This window comes from Thunnus maccoyii, chromosome 1 (assembly GCF_910596095.1).
Source record: "Thunnus maccoyii chromosome 1, fThuMac1.1, whole genome shotgun sequence".
NCBI classification, from domain to species: Eukaryota; Metazoa; Chordata; class Actinopteri; order Scombriformes; family Scombridae; genus Thunnus; species Thunnus maccoyii.
The window spans coordinates 40,927,355-40,952,833 of NC_056533.1; the positions used below are offsets into that span (position 1 = coordinate 40,927,355).

Sequence of the window (25,479 nt, forward strand, 5' to 3'; positions counted from 1 at the left end):
GTAGTTGTATAGTTGTGTAGTTGTATAGGTGTGTAGTTGTGTAGTTGTATAGTTGTATAGTTGTGTAGTTGTATAGTTGTGTAGTTGTGTAGTTGTGTAGTTCTATAGTTGTATAGTTGTGTAGTTGTATAGTTGTGTAGTTGTATAGGTGTGTAGTTGTATAGGTGTGTAGTTGTGTGTAGTTGTGTGTAGTTGTATATGAGTGTGTATTACTTACCTGACTTGCTGTAGAGCACCTGGACTCTCTGTGTGTAGTTGTGTGTAGTTGTGTAGTTGTGTGTAGTTGTGTGTAGTTGTGTGTAGTTGTGTGTAGTTGCATATGAGTGTGTATTACTTACCTGACTTGCTGTAGAGCACCTGGACTCTCTGTGTGTAGTTGTGTGTAGTTGTGTAGTTGTGTGTAGTTGTGTGTAGTTGTGTGTAGTTGTGTAGTTGTGTGTAGTTGTGTATAGTTGTATAGGTGTGTAGTTGTGTGTAGTTGTGTGTAGTTGTGTGTAGTTGTGTATAGTTGTATAGGTGTGTAGTTGTGTGTAGTTGTGTGTAGTTGTGTAGTTGTGTGTAGTTGTGTATAGTTGTATAGGTGTGTGTAGTTGTGTGTAGTTGTGTAGTTGTGTGTAGTTGTGTATAGTTGTATTGGTGTGTAGTTGTGTGTAGTTGTGTGTAGTTGTGTAGTTGTGTGTAGTTGTGTATAGTTGTATAGGTGTGTAGTTGTGTGTAGTTGTGTAGTTGTGTATAGTTGTATAGGTGTGTATTATTTACCTGACTTGCTGTAGAGCACCTGGACTCTCTGTGTGTAGTTGTGTGTAGTTGTGTAGTTGTGTGTAGTTGTGTGTAGTTGTGTGTAGTTGTGTGTATTACTTACCTGACTTGCTGTAGAGCACCTGGACTCTCTGTGTGTAGTTGTGTGTAGTTGTGTGTAGTTGTGTGTAGTTGTATATGAGTGTGTATTATTTACCTGACTTGCTGTAGAGCACCTGGACTCTTCTTGTGTAGTTGTGTGTAGTTGTGTAGTTGTGTGTAGTTGTGTGTAGTTGTGTGTATTACTTACCTGACTTGCTGTAGAGCACCTGGACTCTCTGTGTGTAGTTGTGTGTAGTTGTGTAGTTGTATATGAGCGTGTATTATTTACCTGACTTGCTGTAGAGCACCTGGACTCTCTGTGTGTAGTTGTGTGTAGTTGTGTAGTTGTGTGTAGTTGTGTAGTTGTATAGGTGTGTAGTTGTGTAGTTGTGTGTAGTTGTGTGTAGTTGTATAGGTGTGTAGTTGTGTGTAGTTGTATAGGTGTGTAGTTGTGTAGTTGTGTGTAGTTGTGTATAGTTGTATAGGTGTGTAGTTGTGTGTAGTTGTGTGTAGTTGTGTGTAGTTGTATAGGTGTGTATTATTTACCTGACTTGCTGTAGAGCACCTGGACTCTCTGTGTGTAGTTGTGTGTAGTTGTGTAGTTGTGTGTAGTTGTGTGTAGTTGTGTGTAGTTGTGTGTATTACTTACCTGACTTGCTGTAGAGCACCTGGACTCTCTGTGTGTAGTTGTGTGTAGTTGTGTGTAGTTGTGTGTAGTTGTATATGAGTGTGTATTATTTACCTGACTTGCTGTAGAGCACCTGGACTCTTCTTGTGTAGTTGTGTGTAGTTGTGTAGTTGTGTGTAGTTGTGTGTAGTTGTGTGTATTACTTACCTGACTTGCTGTAGAGCACCTGGACTCTCTGTGTGTAGTTGTGTGTAGTTGTGTAGTTGTATATGAGCGTGTATTATTTACCTGACTTGCTGTAGAGCACCTGGACTCTCTGTGTGTAGTTGTGTGTAGTTGTGTAGTTGTGTGTAGTTGTGTGTAGTTGTGTGTAGTTGTGTGTATTACTTACCTGACTTGCTGTAGAGCACCTGGACTCTCTGTGTGTAGTTGTGTGTAGTTGTGTGTAGTTGTGTGTAGTTGTATATGAGTGTGTATTATTTACCTGACTTGCTGTAGAGCACCTGGACTCTCTGTGTGTAGTTGTGTGTAGTTGTGTGTAGTTGTGTGTAGTTGTATATGAGCGTGTATTACTTACCTGACTTGCTGTAGAGCACCTGGACTCTCTGTGTGTAGTTGTGTGTAGTTGTGTGTAGTTGTGTGTAGTTGTGTGTAGTTGTATATGAGTGTGTATTATTTACCTGACTTGCTGTAGAGCACCTGGACTCTCTGTGTGTAGTTGTGTAGTTGTGTGTAGTTGTATATGAGCGTGTATTATTTACCTGACTTGCTGTAGAGCACCTGGACTCTCTGTGTGTAGTTGTGTGTAGTTGTGTAGTTGTGTGTAGTTGTGTGTAGTTGTGTGTAGTTGTGTGTAGTTGTATAGGTGTGTAGTTGTGTGTAGTTGTGTGTAGTTGTGTAGTTGTGTGTAGTTGTGTGTAGGTGTGTGTATTATTTACCTGACTTGCTGTAGAGCACCTGGACTCGTCGCAGCTCAACGCTGTATCTCTCGTATGCTCGATCCATGATCTCCTCCAGAGAAGAAAAGGACGAAGACGAACTGAAACCGCTCTGCTCCACACTGTTCAACTGAAAACACACATGTTCTAATTAACACACGTGTTCTGATCAACACACGTGTTCTAATCAACACGTTCTAATCAACACATGTTCTAATCAACACACGTGTTCTGATCAACACACATGTTCTAATCAACACACGTGTTCTAATCAACACACGTGTTCTAATCGACACACGTGTTCTAATCAACACACATGTTCTAATCAACACACGTGTTCTAATCAACACATGTTCTTATCAACACACGTGTTCTGATCAACACACATGTTCTAATCAACACACGTGTTCTAATCAACACGTTCTAATCAACACGTTCTAATCAACACGTGTTCTAATCAACACACGTGTTCTAATCAACACGTTCTAATCAACACACGTGTTCTAATCAACACGTTCTAATCAACACACGTGTTCTAATCAACACATGTTCTAATCAACACACGTGTTCTGATCAACACACATGTTCTAATCAACACATGTTCTAATCAACACACGTTCTAATCAACACACGTGTTCTAATCAACACGTTCTAATCAACACACGTGTTCTAATCAACACACGTTCTAATCAACCTACGTGTTCTAATCAACACGTTCTAATCAACACACGTGTTCTAATCAACACACGTTCTAATCAACCTACGTGTTCTAATCAACACGTTCTAATCAACACACGTGTTCTAATCAACACGTTCTAATCAACACACGTGTTCTAATCAACACGTTCTAATCAACACACGTGTTCTAATCAACACACGTTCTAATCAACCTACGTGTTCTAATCAACACGTTCTAATCAACACACGTGTTCTAATCAACACACGTTCTAATCAACACACGTGTTCTAATCAACACGTTCTAATCAACACACATGTTCTAATCAACACACGTTCTAATCAACCTACGTGTTCTAATCAACACGTTCTAATCAACACACGTGTTCTAATCAACACACGTTCTAATCAACACACGTGTTCTAATCAACACACGTGTTCTAATCAACACACGTTCTAATCAACCTACGTGTTCTAATCAACACGTTCTAATCAACCTACGTGTTCTAATCAACACGTTCTAATCAACACACGTGTTCTAATCAACACACGTTCTAATCAACACACGTGTTCTAATCAACACACGTGTTCTAATCAACACACGTTCTAATCAACCTACGTGTTCTAATCAACACGTTCTAATCAACACACGTGTTCTAATCAACACGTTCTAATCAACACACGTGTTCTGATCAACACATGTTCTAATCAACACGTTCTAATCAACACACGTGTTCTGATCAACACACGTGTTCTAATCAACACATGTTCTAATCAACACGTTCTAATCAACACGTTCTAATCAACACACGTGTTCTAATCAACACGTTCTAATCAACACATGTTCTAATCAACACACGTGTTCTAATCAACACATGTTCTAATCAACACACGTGTTCTAATCAACACGTTCTAATCAACACACGTGTTCTAATCAACACATGTTCTAATCAACACACGTGTTCTAATCAACACGTTCTAATCAACACACGTGTTCTAATCAACACATGTTCTAATCAACACACGTGTTCTAATCAACACACATGTTCTAATCAACAAACGTGTTCTAATCAACACATGTTCTAATCAACACACGTGTTCTGATCAACACACATGTTCTAATCAACACACGTGTTCTAATCAACACATGTTCTAATCAACACACGTGTTCTGATCAACACACATGTTCTAATCAACACACGTGTTCTAATCAACACATGTTCTAATCAACACACGTGTTCTAATCAACACACGTGTTCTAATCAACACACGTGTTCTAATCAACACATGTTCTAATCAACACATGTTCTAATCAACACATGTGTTCTAATAAACATATGTTCTAATCAACACACGTGTTCTAATCAACACATGTTCTAATCAACACACGTGTTCTAATCAACACACATGTTCTAATCAACACACGTGTTCTAATCAACACATGTTCTAATCAACACGTGTTCTAATCAACACATGTTCTAATCAACACATGTTCTAATCAACACATGTTCTAATCAACACGTGTTCTAATCAACACGTGTTCTAATCAACACATGTTCTAATCAACACACGTGTTCTAATCAACACACGTGTTCTAATCAACACATGTTCTAATCAACACATGTTCTAATCAACACACGTGTTCTAATCAACACACGTGTTCTAATCAACACGTGTTCTAATCAACACATGTTCTAATCAACACGTGTTCTAATCAACACACGTGTTCTAATCAACACACGTGTTCTAATCAACACATGGACAGATTGAGGGCGTGGCCTCTCACCTGTAAACTGCCGAAGTCCACAATGACGAGGTCTGACGTGTCGCCGTAGAAGCCCGACTTCGGCAGTAGCAGGTAGGACGGCTTCAGATGGATCCTCAAGTCCAGAACCTTCCTGGTCTCGATGATATGAGACAGTCCTGCAGAGACCAGAACCATAAGAGTCCAGCAGAGACCAGACTGTCCACTGCTGGACCAACAGAGACTAACCCTTATAGAAGTGGTTGAGGGTCTAACTGAGTTCTGGATCAAGAGCAGTTAAGACTAACCTGTGGCGGTCTTCTCTTTGATCTCCTCCAGCTTGGACAGCGTGGCGGATGTCAGGACCTCCAGGTCGACACCTTTCCCCGTCCTGAAGAAGTCGGTCATGTTGTTGATGGTCAGCTGGAGGACGAACAGAAGAGAGCAGCTGGTTTACTGCGTCGTGGAGGGTTGGTTAGATGTTTGCGTGGTGAAGGGTGAACAGATGTTTGAACAGATGTTTATGGGTTCCGGTTAGTGAGATGTATGTGGTGAGATTAGTTTACCGCGTCGTAGATGATCTCGACGGGCTGTGAGCTGACTCTCAGCAGCTGGTCGGCGGCGCTGTCTTCAGGGTTCAACTCAAACACCACACTGAGCAGCGAGGAGTCGGAGTCTCCCACTGAGGCGATGAGTGAGGGCACCGCCCCCTGCTGCTGTAACCCCGTCACATACCAGTGCTCCAATGCAGCTTCCACCCTGCAGGACCACATAGATGTTTACATCAAACTCCCTCCTTCATCTGTCACTCTGACTGTGTTCTCTCAGAGAGGAAGTTCTGCCATCTTGTGTCAGCGGGAGTTGAACCTGTGAGCCTCTGGTTACAGGACACTCACCTGATTGCCTGAGCTCCAGGTCTCTGAGATATTTTGGTGCTGAGGTCAATCATCTGAATCTTGAGGATCTCAGGGACATCTGGCTGCTCTCTGACTGTCACCGAGGTCCTGAACAGCTGGAAGGTGACAACGACGGCGACGTACTGAAACACAAACAGACCATTTTCATCCCTTCAGCATCATTTGACCAAAACAAACATCAGTTGAGCTATCTGACATCACTGCAGGATCTGGATTACACCCATTAGACAAAAATGTCTTGACTAGATGTCTATCTGATAGTGCTGCAGGTTCACTGCAAACAACTCTCGACTCCATCAACCCTTTAAAAAGGGAAATAATAAAACATAAGAGTTTAGCGCCATGATTTAACTCCCAAACCCACAAATTAAAGCAAACATCATGAACATTTGAAAGGATATCCAGTTAATTCATCAATGAAGGCAGATGAAACCAATCAGTTAACTAAACTATCTAATGATAAAGCTGCTCTGGATGGCATTACCCTGGCCTCCAGCACCACCGTAAGGAATCTGGGAGTTATCTTTGATCAGGATATGTCCTTTAACTCCCACATAAATCAAATCTCAAGGACTGCCTTTTTTCACTTACGTAATATCACCCTAACCCTAACCCCTAACCCTAGTCCAGTTCTGTTTGAGGTTTCTTCCCATTAAAGGGGAGTTTTTCCTGCTGCTGCTGATGGAGGACTGTTGGGTCTCTGTAGGTTAAAGAGTTCGGTCTAGACCTGCTCTATGTGAAAAGAGACGTGAGATAACTTCTGTTGGGATTTGATGCTTTATAAATAAAATTGACTTGACTTGAAGGAGTCACTACATGTTCATCCTCTGAGTTCTGGAGTGATATTTCTTTCTCCCTGGTGGTGGCGCTCTTCCTGTGGACCCTGAATAAGCCAGCAGCTGGTGTGCTCACCTGTTTGGGTAAAGCCAGGTTGTGAGAGCTGCCGCTGTAGCCGATGGCGGTGTACAGCTTCTCCTTCTCATCAGCTGTCATGAGCTCGTCCAACCCAGAACCTGAAGACCAGAAACATCCTCAATCAAACACCTGCACAGGTGTGTAAAGTGAAGTCCAGATCAGAATCATCTTTAATGTATTAATGTTGAGATAACCGAGCGTCACACTGAAAATATTTTTACTGTTTCAAGTATGTGTTCATTCCAAAGATCAGCTGTGAGATCAGCTGGTGGATAAGCTGATGGAGGAAAACAGTACCAGAGCTGTGGTGATGTTTTGTTCTCACCCTCCAGCTCCTTGCTCTCCTCCGGCTCCTGCTCCTCCTTCTTGGCTTTCCTGCTGAAGAAGCTGCTGAAGAAGCCTCCTCCTCCTCCCTGCTTCGGCCCCGCCGCCTTCTTCCCCACCACCTTCTGTCCTGAGCGGATCACCTGGAGGAGGGAGGAACATCTGAATATCTCTCTCCAGAAATCACAGCCCCTTCATCATCATCATCATCATCAGCCTCATGTTTACCTCCATCTGAGCCTGCTGCCGAGCTAAAGTGATGTTGAAGACGTCCAGAACTTTCTCCAGATCCTGGTGAGACACATTAATGACAAACATTCAGAGCTGTAAGTCACAGCTGAGGTCAGTCTGTGTAACTGCATTCATTAGTCAAACATGGATCATTAGAGTTACAGTCAGTCATTCTGAATGAATCTGATGACAATTAAGATGTATTATTCTGTTGGTGTGATGTCTTCAAATGTATTGTTTATTCCAACCAACAGATTTTCAGTTTACTGCCCTAGAAACCAAAGCCAGACGAATATTTCATCTGAATTCTAATCGATAAATCAATGAGCTGACTAATGATGGCCATGTGATCCGTCTGTGTGGCAACTCGGACTCTGATTTAGTTAAACATAACACAGCGACACTACATGTGTCTGTGCTGCCCCCTGCAGGACTGAACTCTTTGCTGTCAGTCTGTTCAGACTCTTCTTGCAGCAGCACCTGTATGTGGCGTTCAGCGTCCAGGCTCAACTTGCTCTGACTCAGCAGTTTGGTCTTGTAGGCGGTCTTGTAGGCCTTCAGGTTCTCCCGATGCTGTCTGATGTTGCACCAGGACCACATGTGGCTGCAACGCCGGATGTGGACCTCCAGGATACTGTTGAAGCCGTACCTCCACCTGACAGAGGCACAGAAAACAAACCCACCCAGAACTGTCAGAACTTCTGTCTGTGACCACAAACTCGTTGGATCGATACATTAAACATACTGGATGTTAATTAGTGGGATGGGTAGTTGATGGGTTAGTTAGTTAGTGGGTTGGTGGGTTAGTGGGTTGGAGGGGTAGTTAGTTGGTGGGATGGTGGGTTGGTAGGTTAGTTAGTTAGTGGGTTGGTGGGTTAGTTGCTTGGTGGGTTAGTGGGTGGGTTGGTGGGTTAGTTAGTAAGTTAGTGGGTTAGTTAATTGGTGGGTTAGATAGTTGGTGTGTTAGATGGGTGGGTTGGCAGGTTAGTTAGTTAGTGGGTTAATAGTTGGTGCATTAATGGGTTGGTGGGTTAGTTAGTTGATTAGTTGGTGGGTTGATTGGTTAGTTAGTTAGTTAGTTAGTTAGTTAGTTAGTTAGTTAGTGGGTTGGTGGGTTAGTTAGTGTTTGACTGACCAGAGTTTTGAGTTGGCGTGGACGGGGACGTCGGGCCTGAACTTCCTGTACGGAGCGTTCTTCACCATGCAGTCAATGGACTCCAGCAGCTCCACCATCGTCAGGTACTGCAGAGGAACACACAGTAGCCATTTAGCAGCTGTTCTGGAGCTTTTTACTTTTTTATTTGTTGCATTTATGCTTTCAGACCTTTTACCATGTTACTGTTTCGCATTATTATTATTATTATTATTATTATTATTATTATTGAATATGTAAAATATGTAATATGATCCTGTAATAGAAAACAAACACATGACATCATCTGACAGTAATCATGTGACCTCACCTGACAGTCAGTCATGTTACCTGTGGTTTGGTCATTTCTATGGCGATGTTCTGGACCTCCAGGTGCAGGTTGGCTTTTGGGGATTTTAGTTCCAGTTCAGCGTTCGGGTTGATACACATTTTAGCCGAAGCGAAGATCGGCTTAAAAACTACAAAAAAAAAACAATCATTGACCAGCGTGTGTCAATATAAATACCACAGCCAGCTGATAATCAATAAATGTTTGGTTTCTGTTATTATTTGCTGATGGTCAGATCTGCTTACGAACCTCTGCAGGAGTCAACTGATCAATACTCACTGTACTGATCAATACTCTTTGTACTGATCAACAATACTCACTCTCACTCTACTGATCAATACTCACTGTATTGATACTGAGGCAGCTCCTGATCCTTACTGCTGATCCCACGCCTCAGCTGATCCTGCAACACACACACACACACACACACACACACACACACACACACACACACACACTATATTCATTATTTATTGATCGATTAGTCGTTTAGAAAATGTCCTCACAGATTTATTTGACTATCAAAATAGTTGCAAATTCATTTTCTTATGATCAACTAATCGATTAATCGTTGCAGCTGTAATACTGATCATCTCATCAATCATCTCGGGTTTATTGACAGACGCCTTCAAGATTCTGTAAAATGTGACTTTTAATAAAGTTTCAGATGTTTATTTTAAATACATTGTTTTGTTTTCAGAACATTATTACAGAATCATTCTGCTGATTTTCTATATTTGTCTTCATGTTTGGATCCAAACCAACAATGAACTGATCTACTAACAAGTATTGTGTGTGTATCAAAGCTGATAAATCTGATTCCTCCGTTGTTGTCCAGAAACTATTAAAAACACGTCAGTGAGTCACATCACTGCACTGAGTCACATGTTCCTTCATCATCAAGGGTTTGGTCACGTTAGTTTGTTTAAAAATGGCTCCAAAGACTAATAACAGCATCACGTTTTCATGTTCAGCTCATTAATAATCACGTGCTGATTACAGAGAAGCTTTAACACGACGCATCTACTCACCACTATGGTTTCCCATGATCCTTTGTAGAAGATCGGACTGTTGACGTTCCAGTATGCGCAGAGACACTCCAGACGTCCGAGCTGACACACACAAACAAAGAACACATCAAAAACAACAACAAACCGGTCTTTAACTTTACCTGCAGAGATATGAGAAGCTGCTTCTGGTTTTACAGGGTTCAGCTTTAAACCGGGTCAAGTAATCAGACTGCAGGCGACGGACAGGTGAGCATCAGCAGGTAAACACAGAGTCTGAGTTTCAGACCGAGCAGAGCATCCGTCACCTTGTAGATGATCTTTGCTGCTTCGTTTAGGATACACGACTTCCAGTTCTCATCCGTGGTCTGAAACACAAACACATGGAGGTCACACTTGGACTGAAGGCTCAGGTGAGTGTTGGAGTCCTAACAGGTCTACAGGTGTGTGTTACCTGCAGGCTGAGCTCAGACAGGGTCACTCCCATCGACAGGGGCCGCTGAGGATCCGACACCTGAAACACAGGAGAGGCTTCTGTCATCTGACTAAACAGGTACACTTTTCACTCACCTGTCCATGACCACTGTCAGAACCTCACACACACATTCAGACCATGAACCTGAACCTGAACCAGAACCTGGACCTGGATCAGAACTCACATCATCCTCGTAGCGCAGGTGGATGCTGCTGATCTCCACCTGCAGGTTTTTGATCACCTGAGTGGCCAATTTCTCCATAAACGAGTCTTTCTTCTCTTCCAGAGGGTTCGAGTTCCCTGAAACCGAACAAGGACTGATTAGAACCCACAGAGTAATCAATGTCTGTATTGATCCCTTCCTGCTGTTTGAAAATATAAACAATTCTTCAGATGATAATCTCTATAATCTGGATTTTGGGTTTGAATATTTTGGGAGATATAAAACTTCTTTTAAATTGTGTCTGAATTTTATTTTTTTGTTTGTTTTTACTGTTTGTTGATTTGTTTGTTTGTTGAAACATAAATCACAAAATTCACATTTTTGTAATTTATTTTTGTGATTTCATTATATTTTCTGTCTATTATTGCGTTAACATGTGGTTCCCAACCTGGGGGTTGCGAACCCACAAGGGGTCACATGAAAAATATCAGCGGTCACGAGATGGTTAACAGAAAAGCAGAAACTTAAAGGACCAGTGTGCAAGATTTGTGGGCAGAAATGGAATATAATAGGGGTGTAACAGCATATATTCATCCTGAACTGTCACAGTACAGACGTGACGGTTCAGCGCATGCGGTCATACGAAGAATACGACCCGAACAATTACTGTCAAAATAGTTTAACGATCCTCTAACTCTGCAGAATAATAATTTTAGAGTGCAAGTTCCACCCAGAACGTTTTGGCAGCGAACCACTTGGATATATGCTAGCCGGCTCCGCCAAGGCAGCCTGGTTACCGTGGTTACTCTGTAGGGTCGCTGCAGTCAGAATGACAGACCCATAACACTAATGATACTGCATCTCCTCGTCCCCCTCCCCTCTCTGTGATAGTCAGCTTTTCACTTCGCCTTTGAGTGAAATGAGTTCATAACAATGATAAAAACATTTGGTTTCTGATATGATCAGACAGCACGTCCAGTTCTGAGAGTGAAAAATGTAGTTGAAAAGTATTTTATTTCAAAATTTAATTAGAGGACAAACCCCTTGAGATGCACCATATCGTTTTCGAGGGGGTCCTCAGGTACAAAACATATAAGTTACAACATTTAAACAAACAAAATACATGAGTAATGATAATTATAATAAATTAAACAATCTAATGACACAAAACAATCAACATAGAAACATCAACATGGACATCGGAGTGAGTTAGGAAGATTATTCCAGTCTGATGCTGCTTTAAACTAAAAACATGTCTCCCAATTCCTTTAAAGATTCTGGGCACAATAAAAAAGGTTGTTGAGTGTGTCTGAGTGAATATGATGATCTGAATGGAACTAAAAGCTGTTTTAAGTTTAAAGGAAAGTTAAAGTAAATGCATTTGGAAACAAAGAGCAAGTGGTTAGAGTGAAGTGGTATCAAGTTCAGTGCGTCATACATCAAATGATGATGTGTGCAGAAAGGACACCTCAGGACAAATCTACACTGTCTATATCTAAATCTATACTGTAAACTATATTTAAAGGCTGAAGTTGTGTTTCAGAGGTGTTCCGGTATATGACATCGCCATAATCAATAATGGGAAATAAAAGCTGTTGGACAATTTGTTTTCTTACTTGGAGAGTAAAACGATGTATTGACCAATATTCTGAGACTAGCATTTATTTTATTTCTAATAAAATCAATATGAGGCCTAACGCAAAATTCAGAATCAATCCAAAGTCCCAAATATTTAAATTTATCAACTTTAAAAAGTGGAGACCCATCAGTAAAATTAATAGCCAACTCAGCAGGTGAATGATTAAGATTATAACTAAACGTAGCACAAAAAATACAGAAGTTTGTGTTTGGTAGATTATTTCTTTGTTGTAACGAAGCTTCTTGGTAATAAATCTTATACTGTTGGAAAGTCTGTTTATTTCCCTTTTAAATGGAGCCACATTTGTAATGAACATGTATTTGTGGGACGAGCAGCAGAGCTGAGTATGTGGGTTGCTGATGCCAAACAGCTTATTCTGCCATTGACTCTTGTTTGGTGTTTGGTGGATGATTGAAGTTGATTTTGTGTGATTTTAGTTTGTGATCAAAAGTCGTTAAAATCATGAGTTTTCACTGAACGCCATTGCGATGTGGCGAATTTTGATGTTTCGCCATAAAACTGGAAGTCCTTATAACTCCAATGTACATTAATCTCTAATGCTTCATGAGGTCCCATCCTAAATACATCTATGTGTTAATATTAAGACATACTCATAGCGCCACCTGCTGGCAACAGGAAGTCTGAAGCGCCACTCTTTTGCTAACTACTCCTAGCAGGTTATCCAGAAAGACATAAAATTTGGTCTGCCACGATGATGATAACTCCTGAAGCTTTTGAGTTTTCATCAAAAGCAGTTGCCATGGCAACACATTGTTCACCACAAAATACGAAGCTGCTTTTAAGGGGCTCGGCACGCTTGAAAACTCACAAAACTTTGCACACACGACAGGTCTTTAAGTCTGTAATATTGTATAGGTGACGTGCATGGGCGTGGCAGACTGGCTCAACAGCGCCCCCTACAATATGTCGAAACATCCCGCGTGCCACGTTAAACCTACATGTATGAAAATCGGTACACACGTCATGCCAGGGCGCTCAAAAAAGTCTATTGGACCAATAGCCTAATCCAAACAGGATGTCAGCCATTTTGAATTTAGTGCTCAATTTTGGCGATTTAGCATGCGTTGTATTTTAACTCCTCCTAGAGCTTTAACCCAACCGACTTCAAATTTGGTCAGTGTCATCTGAAGAAGTTTGTGATGAAAAGTTATCAAAATCTTGAGTTTTTGCTGAACACCGTTGCCATGGCAACGCGGCAAACTTTGACATTTCGTCATGAAGCAAGTGAAGTTGCTGTAGCTTGAATGTACATTGTCCAACCTGCACCAAATTTCTCATGCTTGATAAGAATCCTGTCCTGAACTCACCTACATGTCAATATTGAGGCATAGTCATAGCGCCACCTACTGACAACAGGAAGTTAGCCTTATATGACAAACATCACCTGATTTACATGATATTTTCAAGGTGTGGTCTACAGTTGATATCCAGCAACATGATGTTTACTTAATGGGTGTTCTCTAGCACCACATAGTGGATACAGGAAATGATATTTATCTCTTTCATGCAATGTTCGATAAGAGTCCGCTCCTCCATCAGAATCAGATGTGTATATAACCGTGTCATCTGCATATAACTGAACAGAACAATTAGAACAAATTTTTAGGAAGATCATTATTTAAAATAGTAAAGATAATCTAAAACAGATCCTTGAGGAACACCCTTTTCATCAGTTAAATAATCCAACTGATTGTAATGAAAAGAAACACAATGATTATGGAGTTAAGAATTAAACCAAAATAATACCTGTTGAGAGACACCAATAGCATAAAGTTTATCAAGAAGAAGATAATGGTCAACCAAATCGAAAGCCTTGGTTAAATCAATAAAAATTGCACCTGTATATTGACCTTTTTCTAAAAATGAGAATATATCATTGGAAAATTTTACAAGGGCTAAATTAAAATAAAAACCGGTTGAATCAGTTCTTGTATTTGGGGTTTTCTCCCATTCTTCTTTGTGAAAGGCTAGTTCTGCAGTATTCTTGGGCTCTTGCACAGCTCTTTTATATTATATATATTTAAGTCAGGGGACTGTGATGGCCGTTCCTAAACCTCCAGCTTGTGTCTCTTGAGGTCATCCATGGTGGATTTCGATGTTTAGGATCATTATCCTGTTGTAGAAGCCATCCTCTTTTCAGCGTCAGCATTTTAACTGATGGTCTGATGTTTGCTTCCAGATTTTATTCAGGTATTCAGTTGGTTGTAATCTGCAACCTCACTGCTAGATGCCACTAAATCCTAAACACTGGTCCTTTTAGTAAATACTGTTTCAGAATTTCTGGTTAATTAATGGAAACGAGTTGAACAGGTCATAACAAAATAAAAAAACAGCTTTCTGTACAGGTACAGGTGCTTCTGCTGGAGAACACTCAACCAGAACATATTAAGATACTCGTTGTTAGTGAATAACACAAGGAGAACATCTGCTTCATGCTCAGTCTAAATCTTTTTGTTTTTAAATGTCTTAATGAAAAACTTTTCTCTGGTCAGCGGGTTACACTTTGATCCACACTGAAATATATTAAACTCACCTGCTTTGTTCTCATGTCGTTTCAGCTTCTTCAAACCTTTTTTGTGCTTTTTTTGTTTTTTACGTCCTTTTGGGACTTTGGCAGCGTTAAAGAAAGAGACGCAGTTAGTGACAGAAAAGCCCGAAAACACAGACAGACAGCAGAAAGCAGCAACATCTAATACATTTCATGTTGAGGAGGAGAACCAATCACAGAGCAGAGACAGTTACTGTTACACCTGCACGCAACTCCATCATATCATAAGCTTTAAGTTGATATGTTGAACTTGTTAGCAAACTATCCTGCTGCTTAGTTTATAACTGTAGCGTCAGTCATCCAACTAAGTATTGATGACACGTATTCTACATATTAGAGTTTTTTTATTTGATGGACACGGCGCTGATACACAGGAATGAAGTAAATCGGTTTTATTTCTATAAAAAAAACCAAAATGATGGTGGGGGCAGTGGGCAAGTAACGTAATCTATGTATGGCCGAACACCATATAACACCGCCCCGTCAGGCCTGATAACCCTGCACACTGACAGCTCAGACTACGGTGGGATAGAAGTATATGTTATCAGAGAAATATATGTTAGAGACGGTTTAAACCATCTGAATTATAATCATTAAAACTGAACACGACGCCACACAGCTAGTTAGTAGTTTAAAGACAAATAGGTGAAATCTAAGAAATGCTCTCCGAATGCTGATGAATCCTGTAAAAATGGACAGTTTAATGCAAAAAATAATAAATTATTCACTTCAGTCCTTTTAATTTGGATCACATGAGTTGAAGTTTGCAGATTCATATAAATCACTTGGGCTCTATACATGAATCCAGACTGTATCCTGATGTAAACACGTCTCCATCACTGCTCCAACTCTGCAACGTCTGGACAGGATGTAGATCTTGTAACCGAAGTGTTGGGGCCATCTAATCATAACCCCCAACCCCTTAGCTCCTGCTACAGAGTTCAGGTCACCTAACTGTAGCAGCATTTCTATGTTCTAATCTACAAACTAAATATTCCGGTTTGAACTTTTTATCAGCAACAAACAGACACCACAAGCCTCTGCTCCATTAAATGTATCTGACTTTCTGAAATCTCCATGAAATCCTCATGTTTCCTTCTCAGTAGCATGCCGGCAAAGAGCCACTGATGACGCCTGGTATGAGCATTATGTTTTACAGTGTCTAGTGTTTCAGATTTTAATTTATGATCAGAGAAAACAGAAGTGTGTATTGAGTGTGTGTGTGTGTGTGTTACCGTTGTGAGGCTCCTTGTAAACAACACTCTCCAGACTGAACAGCAGATCTCCAGTCTGAGACGCTGACAGCAAACGCAGCATGAACAGTGCAGACAGTGTTAATACATTCATTTACTCATCCATGCATCCACCTGTCTGTCTGTACAACCGGCACACCAATACATTCATATATCTGCAGCAGCCAATCAGAAGAGAGGATTTCACAACTGAACTCTCAGTAAACAATTAAACCACAACAGCCCTCAAGAACCCAAACGTAGACATGAATGTTCTGTACATGACGTGACGTTACTGTTAGCAGGTTACTGAAGAACAACAGATCTGTTCTATGATCTGTAACCTGCTGAGGTTGGAGGAGAAGGGTTGGAACTGAGCAGGGAGGAGATAAACGTGATGACATCACTGTGATGTCATCACTTTTATGTCAGAAGCAAAGATAAAGTCTGCAGACACACATGAAGATTCAGGAGGAAGAAATCATGAGCAGAAGACACTGACGTCAGGTGTTCCAGGGTCAGAGGTCAGAGATAAGACTGTCTCACCTCTGCGTGCCGCCATCTGAAGCGCTTCCTCGATGCGTTGCAGTTCTCTCTGCTTCGCCTCCTGCTGGTAACGCTCCTCCTTTACTGCATCATACTTTATCGCTGCAACAAACAAAAGGTAAAGAGTCAAACTTCACTCTGCTTGCTGCTGATCTACCTGAGCTGCAGGAACAGTAAACACCTGTACATCTACCTGAGCTGCAGGAACAGTAAACACCTGTACATCTACCTGAGCAGCAGGAACAGTAAACACCTGTACATCTACCTGAGCAGCAGGAACAGTAAACACCTGTACATCTACCTGCTGAGCTGCAGGAACAGTAAACACCTGTACATCTACCTGCTGAGCAGCAGGAACAGTAAACACCTGTACATCTACCTGAGCTGCAGGAACAGTAAACACCTGTACATCTACCTGAGCAGCAGGAACAGTAAACACCTGTACATCTACCTGAGCAGCAGGAACAGTAAACACCTGTACATCTACCTGAGCTGCAGGAACAGTAAACACCTGTACATCTACCTGAGCTGCAGGAACAGTAAACACCTGTACATCTACCTGAGCAGCAGGAACAGTAAACACCTGTACATCTACCTGAGCTGCAGGAACAGTAAACACCTGTACATCTACCTGCTGAGCTGCAGGAACAGTAAACACCTGTACATCTACCTGCTGAGCTGCAGGAACAGTAAACACCTGTACATCTACCTGCTGAGCTGCAGGGACAGTAAACACCTGTACATCTACCTGCTGAGCTGCAGGGACAGTAAACACCTGTACATCTACCTGAGCTGCAGGAACAGTAAACACCTGTACATCTACCTGAGCTGCAGGAACAGTAAACACCTGTACATCTACCTGCTGAGCAGCAGGAACAGTAAACACCTGTACATCTACCTGCTGAGCTGCAGGAACAGTAAACACCTGTACATCTACCTGAGCTGCAGGGACAGTAAACACCTGTACATCTACCTGAGCTGCAGGAACAGTAAACACCTGTACATCTACCTGCTGAGCTGCAGGAACAGTAAACACCTGTACATCTACCTGCTGAGCTGCAGGGACAGTAAACACCTGTACATCTACCTGCTGAGCTGCAGGAACAGTAAACACTTGTAGAAAAAACATAGTGCTCTTCCTAAAGCTGCACGTTAGAGATGAGAGAAACATTAACTGAAGAAAAGACAATTGTCAAGAAGCGAAAAAGTAAAGTTTGTCCAAAAGTATCTCTGCAGGTACTAATTATTATTATTATTATTATTATTATTATTATTTATTTATTATTATTCCTTCACAACAGCCATATGTCCATATTGCTATGTATTATGGGTAATGAAAGCTTGTTAGTCACCATCCACCCTGTTACACTTTGGGACGTTAGCTTTATAGTTTCTAAAAATGAAAATACCAACAACCATAAAATCCTCCCAGAACCTCCCGGATCAGCAAGTGGAAACCAGTAAACTTGTGATTTCAGAGGAGAATCCCAGATTAGATACAAACTTAGTCTACATGAAAGAGACTGAAGAGGAGGCGACAGACGCAGGGCTGCATGACGTGGCTTCACTGTAAAACTCTGATGATATCAGACATCACAACACTTCTCCCTCTACAGCGTTGCTTCACAGTAAAAGCTTTCCATCTGCAGGAATGTAACAGCCAGGAGGGCTTTTATTGTGAAGGACACCTGTACTTGTTTCATCAGATGAAAACAGGAAGTATATTTCTGTTGTGAACGTCATGCAGCCCTGACAGGAGCACAGAAACCGGATCAGACCTGAACCTGAACCTCCACCTCTGAACTTCGGAGGCTTACCGTTATATGGACATGTTTTCAGCTGAGATCCAGCTGGAACACACACACATCAACTGAGAACACACACTTCTCCATCATATTAACACATATCAGTCAATATGTACAAGACCCGCCTCCAGACCAGACCAGCCAATCAACTGGCTCAATTCAACAGGTGCTCTGGACAATCTTCACTGCAAACGCAGTTTTCATCACCTGCATCGTTCTGAAGCTTTAAGAACTTTTAAGGATAAATTGCTTTTATCAGAACAAATGTCGGGGGGGCTGTCGGACAGACCTGGTAAATCCAAACAAGACCTGAAGGTGTCCCCCTGACCATGAGGTCTTGAGCTCCTGAAGAATGCTGGGGATGTGGATCTGAGTGGGTCACTGCAGAGGTGGCAGCAACTAAAGAACCTGCCGGTAGACGGCGGCTGCAAAGGAAGCTGAAAACAGACAGACTGTCAGGTGACTCAGCAGGAGGGAGGCCCTGGACTCCTCTGGGCTGGTTGTTTGACATGTGTTTTCAATTTAAAACAGAAATGGAGCTCCAGCATCAGGGGGTTTCACTGCTGGTCTGGCTGCTGGAGGGAGACGGACTGATGTGGACTCTGTCCTGGTCCTGAATCAGTTGTTGTTGCTCCATCCAGTCCACATACGTTTTGTCTCCCGTGAACAGCAAAGAGGAGGATAACCAGTGATCCTTCATGCTGAAAGCACTCAGCTGATCTTCATCCGGGACGCCTTCCTGTGGAAGTATTAAAGGGCACCTGGAAGACCATGGGGCAGACCCTGGACATACTGGAGGGATCTCAGGATCCTCCAGTAGGAGCTGGAGAGAAGAACACCTGGACCTGGACCTGGTTGTGCTCTCTTGGCTTCGCCCACCATCAGAGGGCTCACCACGCCCACTTTTCAGAGCTTTCGAATCACTTCTTCGTAAGATTTAGAGATTAAAAAGCAGAGATGTGGCTTAATTTGGAACATGACCTCTTTAAGAGCACCTGAGTGACGAGCCGTCTGAAACGTGATTGGCTGATCTGGAGACTGAGACACTGTGTCATCAGATGGAGGTCCTTCATTACATTCTGTATCCTTCTTCTAAAACTACTTGAACCTGACAGGACAGTCAGTAAAGCGCCACTTACTGGCTCCAGGAACGACCAGCAGGTACAGACCGTCCAGCGTGGCGACCACAGCGTCGTTGTACAGGTTCTTCCAGGGAATCTTCAACGTCAGCTTCCCTGAAACACAAAAACACAGCAGACAGTTTGTTGTGTTCACTAATAAGGTTCATGCTGGTTTAGTTTAAATGCAACTATAATTAATAGATATATAATGAATGCAACCTGGATAAGCAGCAGAAGATGAATAAACCAATTAAAAATGTTAAGTTTTGTCCAAAGTGAGTGGATGAGCTGCTGCAGCTCGTCTCTCTGTAGTTTACAGATGTTTCTGTCTGCAGCAGGACAAAGACGATATTCAACACCTGTGGAAGTTTAACTCTTTAACACCTGCTGAAGACTGAAGTCACAGCTGTTCGATTCCAACACAGTCAGACAATCTGTCCATGATGCTAACATACAACACACTTCCACCAAATAAAAACAGCACAAAGACATGTGACACACCCAAACACACCTGCAGCATTGTTTCTATTTAGGTCAGCGAAAAGTCGACACCCCGTTTCCCATCATGCTCTGTACCTGCAACACCTGTTTCTACCTGGATCAACACCCCTGATGACATCACTGAATAATAACTAATATAAATAACGCGCTGACTGAATTCTGTCATCAGCACATGAGCACTGATCCTTTGCTTTATAACTGATACAGCAGTTAGTAACATTTTGGTGTTTGATGACTGAAATAAGTCAACAAGCTCAAAAATACTTCTGAGAAATATGAGATTTAACCTCCATCAACAGTTTCTCTCTTCTGTCCGTCTATTTGTGTTCATCAGCTGTTTGTGTTATCACCTGACTGACCATCATCATCATCATCATCATCAGAAGATTTCAGTTTTTTACAGCTTAAACATCAGAAAGTCAGAACTCACCAATCTGCCCGGCCTTCACTTTGAACGGAACATCAAATTCACTCTGAAACACAAACACATAAACTGTTATTATACTGTTATTATACTGTTTATTATGCTGTTATTATACTGTTTATTATACTGTTATATTACTGTTACTATACTGTTTATTATACTGTTATTATACTGTTATATTACTGTTATTATACTGTTTATTATACTGTTATTATACTGTTTATTATACTGTTACTATACTGTTATTATACTGTTTATTATACTGTTACTATACTGTTATTATACTGTTATTATACTGTTACTATACTGTTTATTATGCTGTTATTATACTGTTTATTATACTGTTATATTACTGTTACTATACTGTTTATTATACTGTTATTATACTGTTATATTACTGTTATTATACTGTTTATTATACTGTTATTATACTGTTTATTATACTGTTACTATACTGTTATTATACTGTTTATTATACTGTTTATTATATAGTTATTATATTGTTTATTATACTGTTATTATACTGTTTATTATACTGTTTATTATATAGTTATTATACTGTTTATTATACTGTTACTATACTGTTTATTATACTGTTACTATACTGTTTATTATACTGTTTATTATACTGTTTATTATATAGTTATTATATAGCTATTATACTGTTATTATACTGTTTATTATACTGTTATTATACTGTTTATTATACTGTTTATTATACTGTTTATTATATAGTTATTATATAGTTATTATACTGTTATTATACTGTTTATTATACTGTTATTATACTGATATTATACTGTTTATTATACTGTTATTATACTGTTATTATACTGTTATTATACAGTTAATATACAGTTAATATACTGATATTATACTGTTTATTATACTGTTATTATACTGTTATTATACAGTTAATATACTGTTATTATACAGTTATTATACTGTTATTATACAGTTAATATACTGTTATTATACAGTTATTATACTGTTTATTATACTGTTATTATACAGTTAATATACTGTTATTATACTGATATTATACTGATATTATACTGATATTATACTGTTATTATACAGTTAATATACAGTTAATATACTGATATTATACTGTTTATTATACTGTTTATTATACTGTTATTATACTGTTATTATACTGTTATTATACTGTTAATATACTGATATTATACTGTTTATTATACTGTTATTATACTGTTTATTATACTGTTATTATACTGATATTATACAGTTATTATACTGTTTATTATACTGTTATTATACTGTTATTATACAGTTAATATACTGTTATTATACAGTTAATATACTGATATTATACTGTTTATTATACTGTTATTATACTGTTTATTATACTGTTATTATACTGATATTATACTGATATTATACAGTTATTATACTGTTTATTATACTGTTATTATACTGTTATTATACTGTTATTATACAGTTATTATACTGTTTATTATACTGTTATTATACTGTTTATTATACAGTTATTATACTGTTATTATACAGTTAATATACTGTTATTATACAGTTATTATACTGTTTATTATACTGTTATTATACTGTTTATTATACAGTTATTATACTGTTTATTATACAGTTATTATACTGTTTATTATACTGTTATTATACAGTTATTATACTGATATTATACTGTTATTATACTGTTTATTATACTGTTATTATACTGTTATTATACTGTTTATTATACTGTTATTATACTGTTTATTATACTGTTATTATACTGATATTATACTATTATATTGTTATTATACTGTTTATTATACTGTTATTATACTGTTTATTATACTGTTATTATACTGATATTATACTATTATATTGTTATTATACTGTTATTATACAGTTAATATACTGGTATTATACTGTTATTATACTGTTATTATACAGTTAATATACTGATATTATACAGTTATTATACTGATATTATACTGTTATTATACTGTTATTATACAGTTAATATACTGATATTATACAGTTATTATACTGATATTATACTGTTATTATACTGTTATTATACAGTTAATATTCTGATATTATACAGTTATTATACTGATATTATACTGTTATTATACTGTTATTATACAGTTAATATACTGGTATTATACTGTTATTATACTGTTATTATACTGTTATTATACAGTTAATATACTGATATTATACTGATATTATACTGTTATTATACTGTTATTACACTGTTTATTATATAGTTATTATACTGTTATTATACAGTTAATATACTGTTATTATACAGTTATTATACTGTTTATTATACAGTTATTATACTGTTTATTATACTGTTATTATACAGTTATTATACTGATATTATACTGATATTATACTATTATACTGTTATTATACTGTTATTATACAGTTAATATACTGGTATTATACTGTTATTATACTGTTATTATACAGTTAATATACTGATATTATACAGTTATTATACAGATATTATACTGTTATTATACTGTTATTATACTGTTATTATACAGTTAATATACTGATATTATACAGTTATTATACTGATATTATACTGTTATTATACTGTTATTATACAGTTAATATTCTGATATTATACAGTTATTATACTGATATTATACTGTTATTATACTGTTTATTATACTGTTATTATACGTTATTATACTGTTATTATACTGATATTATACTGATATTATACTGTTATTATACAGTTAATATACTGATATTATACAGTTATTATACTGTTTATTATACTGTTATTATACTGATATTATACTGTTATTATACTGTTATTATACAGTTAATATACTGGTATTATACTGTTATTACACTGTTTATTATATAGTTATTATACTGTTATTATACTGTTATTATACAGTTAATATACTGGTATTATACTGTTATTACACTGTTTATTATATAGTTATTATACTGTTATTATACTGTTATGCTCTATAACTGAAGTGAGTAGTGTACTTCTGTCTGTACTTGTACTTTACTGCAGTTGTGGTACTTTTTACTGAAGTACTGACAGCTGCAGGTACAGAAAAGATTTTAATTTATTAAATATGATGAAGCATTTTAGGTGAAACAGGTTTTTTCAGGTAAAAACTACATGATGACATCATGGCGAAGAGGCGGGACTTACCAGCGCATTCTCCTTCACCTTCAGGTTCTCGAGGACGACGTTTCCTGCAGAGACGCAGAAGAAGAAACAGAATTAACAGACAAAAGAAGAAACAGTCTCCAGTATTGATCGTTGATCAGATATATAATCAGGAGGGTGGATGAATATGTTTTCAGACAGTGATTGATTACTGATCAGGACATTTTCAGACACTCTGCCCTGCTGCCTGTCAGGTGTGTCAGATATGAGGAAATAGTGATGTCATCATCCTGACAGACAGGTTTATGTAAAGATCATATATACAACATGTTATTGATTACTGATCAGAATTCCCTCTTAAACGAGATGTTCTGTTTTATTAGATATCAATGACATATTGATTTATTTGTTTATTTGATTCATGCTACAAGATATTTCCAAACTAAAGTCAGATAATCAGACATCTGCAGGAAGTGAAGTTCTCTCTGTAATGATATCTCTTCCTCCTCCTCCTCCTCCTCCTCCTCTCTGCCTTCTGTCTGTCAGTGTCATTACAGAAATAATATTATTTATCAAATATCTGTCATGTTGCAGTTCTTTATTGAAGCTCTGACTGAACAGTTTGATATTCTGCATCTGTTTTTCTTTATAAACATAACAGCTGTGTGTGTGTGTGTGTGTGTGTGTGTGTGTGTGTGTGTGTGTGTGCAGCTGATAAGCAGCAGTTAACTGAATTAACTGTCACGTTACAGTTGGCGCATCAGAGCAGACTGAACTCTTCAGTGTGTGAATGAGACAGACACACCTGGACAGGTGCAGTCGGCCGTCAGAGTCTGTGTGACCGGGCAGGTTTGTTTGTTTACTCTCTGGCCCGTTTACTGACATTTTGTGGCCAAAGATCCTTCAAGCAAACCTCGTTCGAGTATCTGTTAATTTAACGGGAGCGTGTTTGCCGGTTGCAGTTAAATATATAATCGCATGACTGCGTAGTTTCCTTCATCGATATGAAGTTTTCTACAGTTCGGCATGAGTATAATCCGACAGCAACGTTTTAACTTAACAAAACCTCATATTTCATGACCACAACAAACCGGTCCTTCCGCTATCGAGTGTCTGTATTTTGGGCGGAGTTATGACGAATCTTTGATTTAAGTTGAAATTCCATCCGAACAAAAGCGGATTTGTGGGTCGGATTAATGCCGATTCAAAGACTAAACCCTGATGATCAGATTCGATGTTCCGATGTGTTTCACGATCTGTTTACATTTGTATAAAACGCAGCGCGTTTTAAAGCGCGATATTTGTGAACGGAGTCTGGCCTCTCCGGGTGTTAGCCGCGGAGCTCACCTCCCCAGATCCCGATCTTCAGCTGAGACTTGTCCAGATTCTCCACATAGTCTCCGATGAACCTGTTCAGCAGGTCGCTGACCAGAGACTCGAACACCATGACTGAAAGCTCCGGGAGAGACCCTGCTGCAGGGTCACCGTCAGCGTTCACCTGACTTCCGTGTCAGCGGAGGATGACAGTGATTAAAGATCGAGCAGTCTGGGATCGATCAGCTCTGCCTGTGGGTGTTTAACCAGTTGATCTGGGATCGATCAGCGCTGCCTTTGGGTGTTGATCAGGGGCGCGTTTTTTTAATTTAACAAACTATAACTTACATGTACATAACGTACGATTTTGTACACATAATAAAAGAAAACAAAGTAGACACAAAAAGATGTTTAGAAAAAAATAACCGTAAAGCAAAACTGTGCAGTTTTAATTGCTTTTGTTTTAGAGAGTTGGATTAAATGTGTATTGATTGAACTCTTTGTTAAAGCCAGTAAAGCACGATTTCTTACCAGTGAATTTACAGTTATGGATATGGAATTTGGCTATTATAAGAATAATATTATCATGTACATGTAAATGTTTTTGTGTGAATTATTTTCCAGGAGACCAAACTTTCATTAATATTTTAAGTAATGAAAACACATTTCGTAGACTTTAATGATGAAAAAATATTTCGGTAGGTTTAGCAGCTTTTGCACAACAGTTTCAACAGAAACCACAATTTACATCAATGTCCCTCTTAAATCTTTTTTTAGCTGAATAGAATTTATGTTATGACTAAAAGAAATTTCCTTTACTTTATTGGTGATTAAGTATTGATTAGGTGTCATAAAATGCGGAG

The 25,479-nt window shown here is 38.8% G+C and overlaps 1 protein-coding gene across 5 annotated transcripts in view; it reads right to left on the reverse strand.

The window, feature by feature from the left end:
• The window catches only part of vps13c (vacuolar protein sorting 13 homolog C), a 100,306-nt gene extending 75,440 nt beyond the window's left edge, over positions 1–24,866 (reverse strand). For 2 of the 5 annotated variants that reach the window (XR_006099228.1, XM_042428471.1), the window contains exons 1-21: positions 24,650–24,866; positions 23,345–23,388; positions 20,182–20,224; positions 19,269–19,364; positions 16,325–16,426; positions 10,360–10,475; positions 10,155–10,214; positions 10,009–10,068; positions 9,725–9,805; positions 9,039–9,096; positions 8,696–8,823; positions 8,348–8,454; positions 7,693–7,867; positions 7,210–7,272; positions 6,983–7,124; positions 6,655–6,755; positions 5,722–5,864; positions 5,392–5,584; positions 5,134–5,248; positions 4,868–5,004; positions 2,407–2,536 (exon numbers count right to left, since the gene is read on the reverse strand). Coding sequence is in view for 4 of the 5 variants with exons in the window: in XM_042428471.1 (XP_042284405.1) it covers positions 2,407–2,536; positions 4,868–5,004; positions 5,134–5,248; positions 5,392–5,584; positions 5,722–5,864; positions 6,655–6,755; positions 6,983–7,124; positions 7,210–7,272; positions 7,693–7,867; positions 8,348–8,454; positions 8,696–8,823; positions 9,039–9,096; positions 9,725–9,805; positions 10,009–10,068; positions 10,155–10,214; positions 10,360–10,475; positions 16,325–16,426; positions 19,269–19,364; positions 20,182–20,224; positions 23,345–23,388; positions 24,650–24,749 (2,194 nt within the window). In the remaining variant the exon portion in view is untranslated. Of the gene's footprint in view, positions 1–2,406; positions 2,537–4,867; positions 5,005–5,133; positions 5,249–5,391; positions 5,585–5,721; positions 5,865–6,654; positions 6,756–6,982; positions 7,125–7,209; positions 7,273–7,692; positions 7,868–8,347; positions 8,455–8,695; positions 8,824–9,038; positions 9,097–9,724; positions 9,806–10,008; positions 10,069–10,154; positions 10,215–10,359; positions 10,476–14,531; positions 14,607–15,781; positions 15,845–16,324; positions 16,427–19,268; positions 19,365–20,181; positions 20,225–23,344; positions 23,389–24,649 lie in introns of all 5 variants that reach the window. The other 3 variants (XM_042428348.1, XM_042428270.1, XM_042428545.1) reach the window with 2 other exon arrangements.
• Positions 24,867–25,479: the final 613 nt, after the last annotated feature.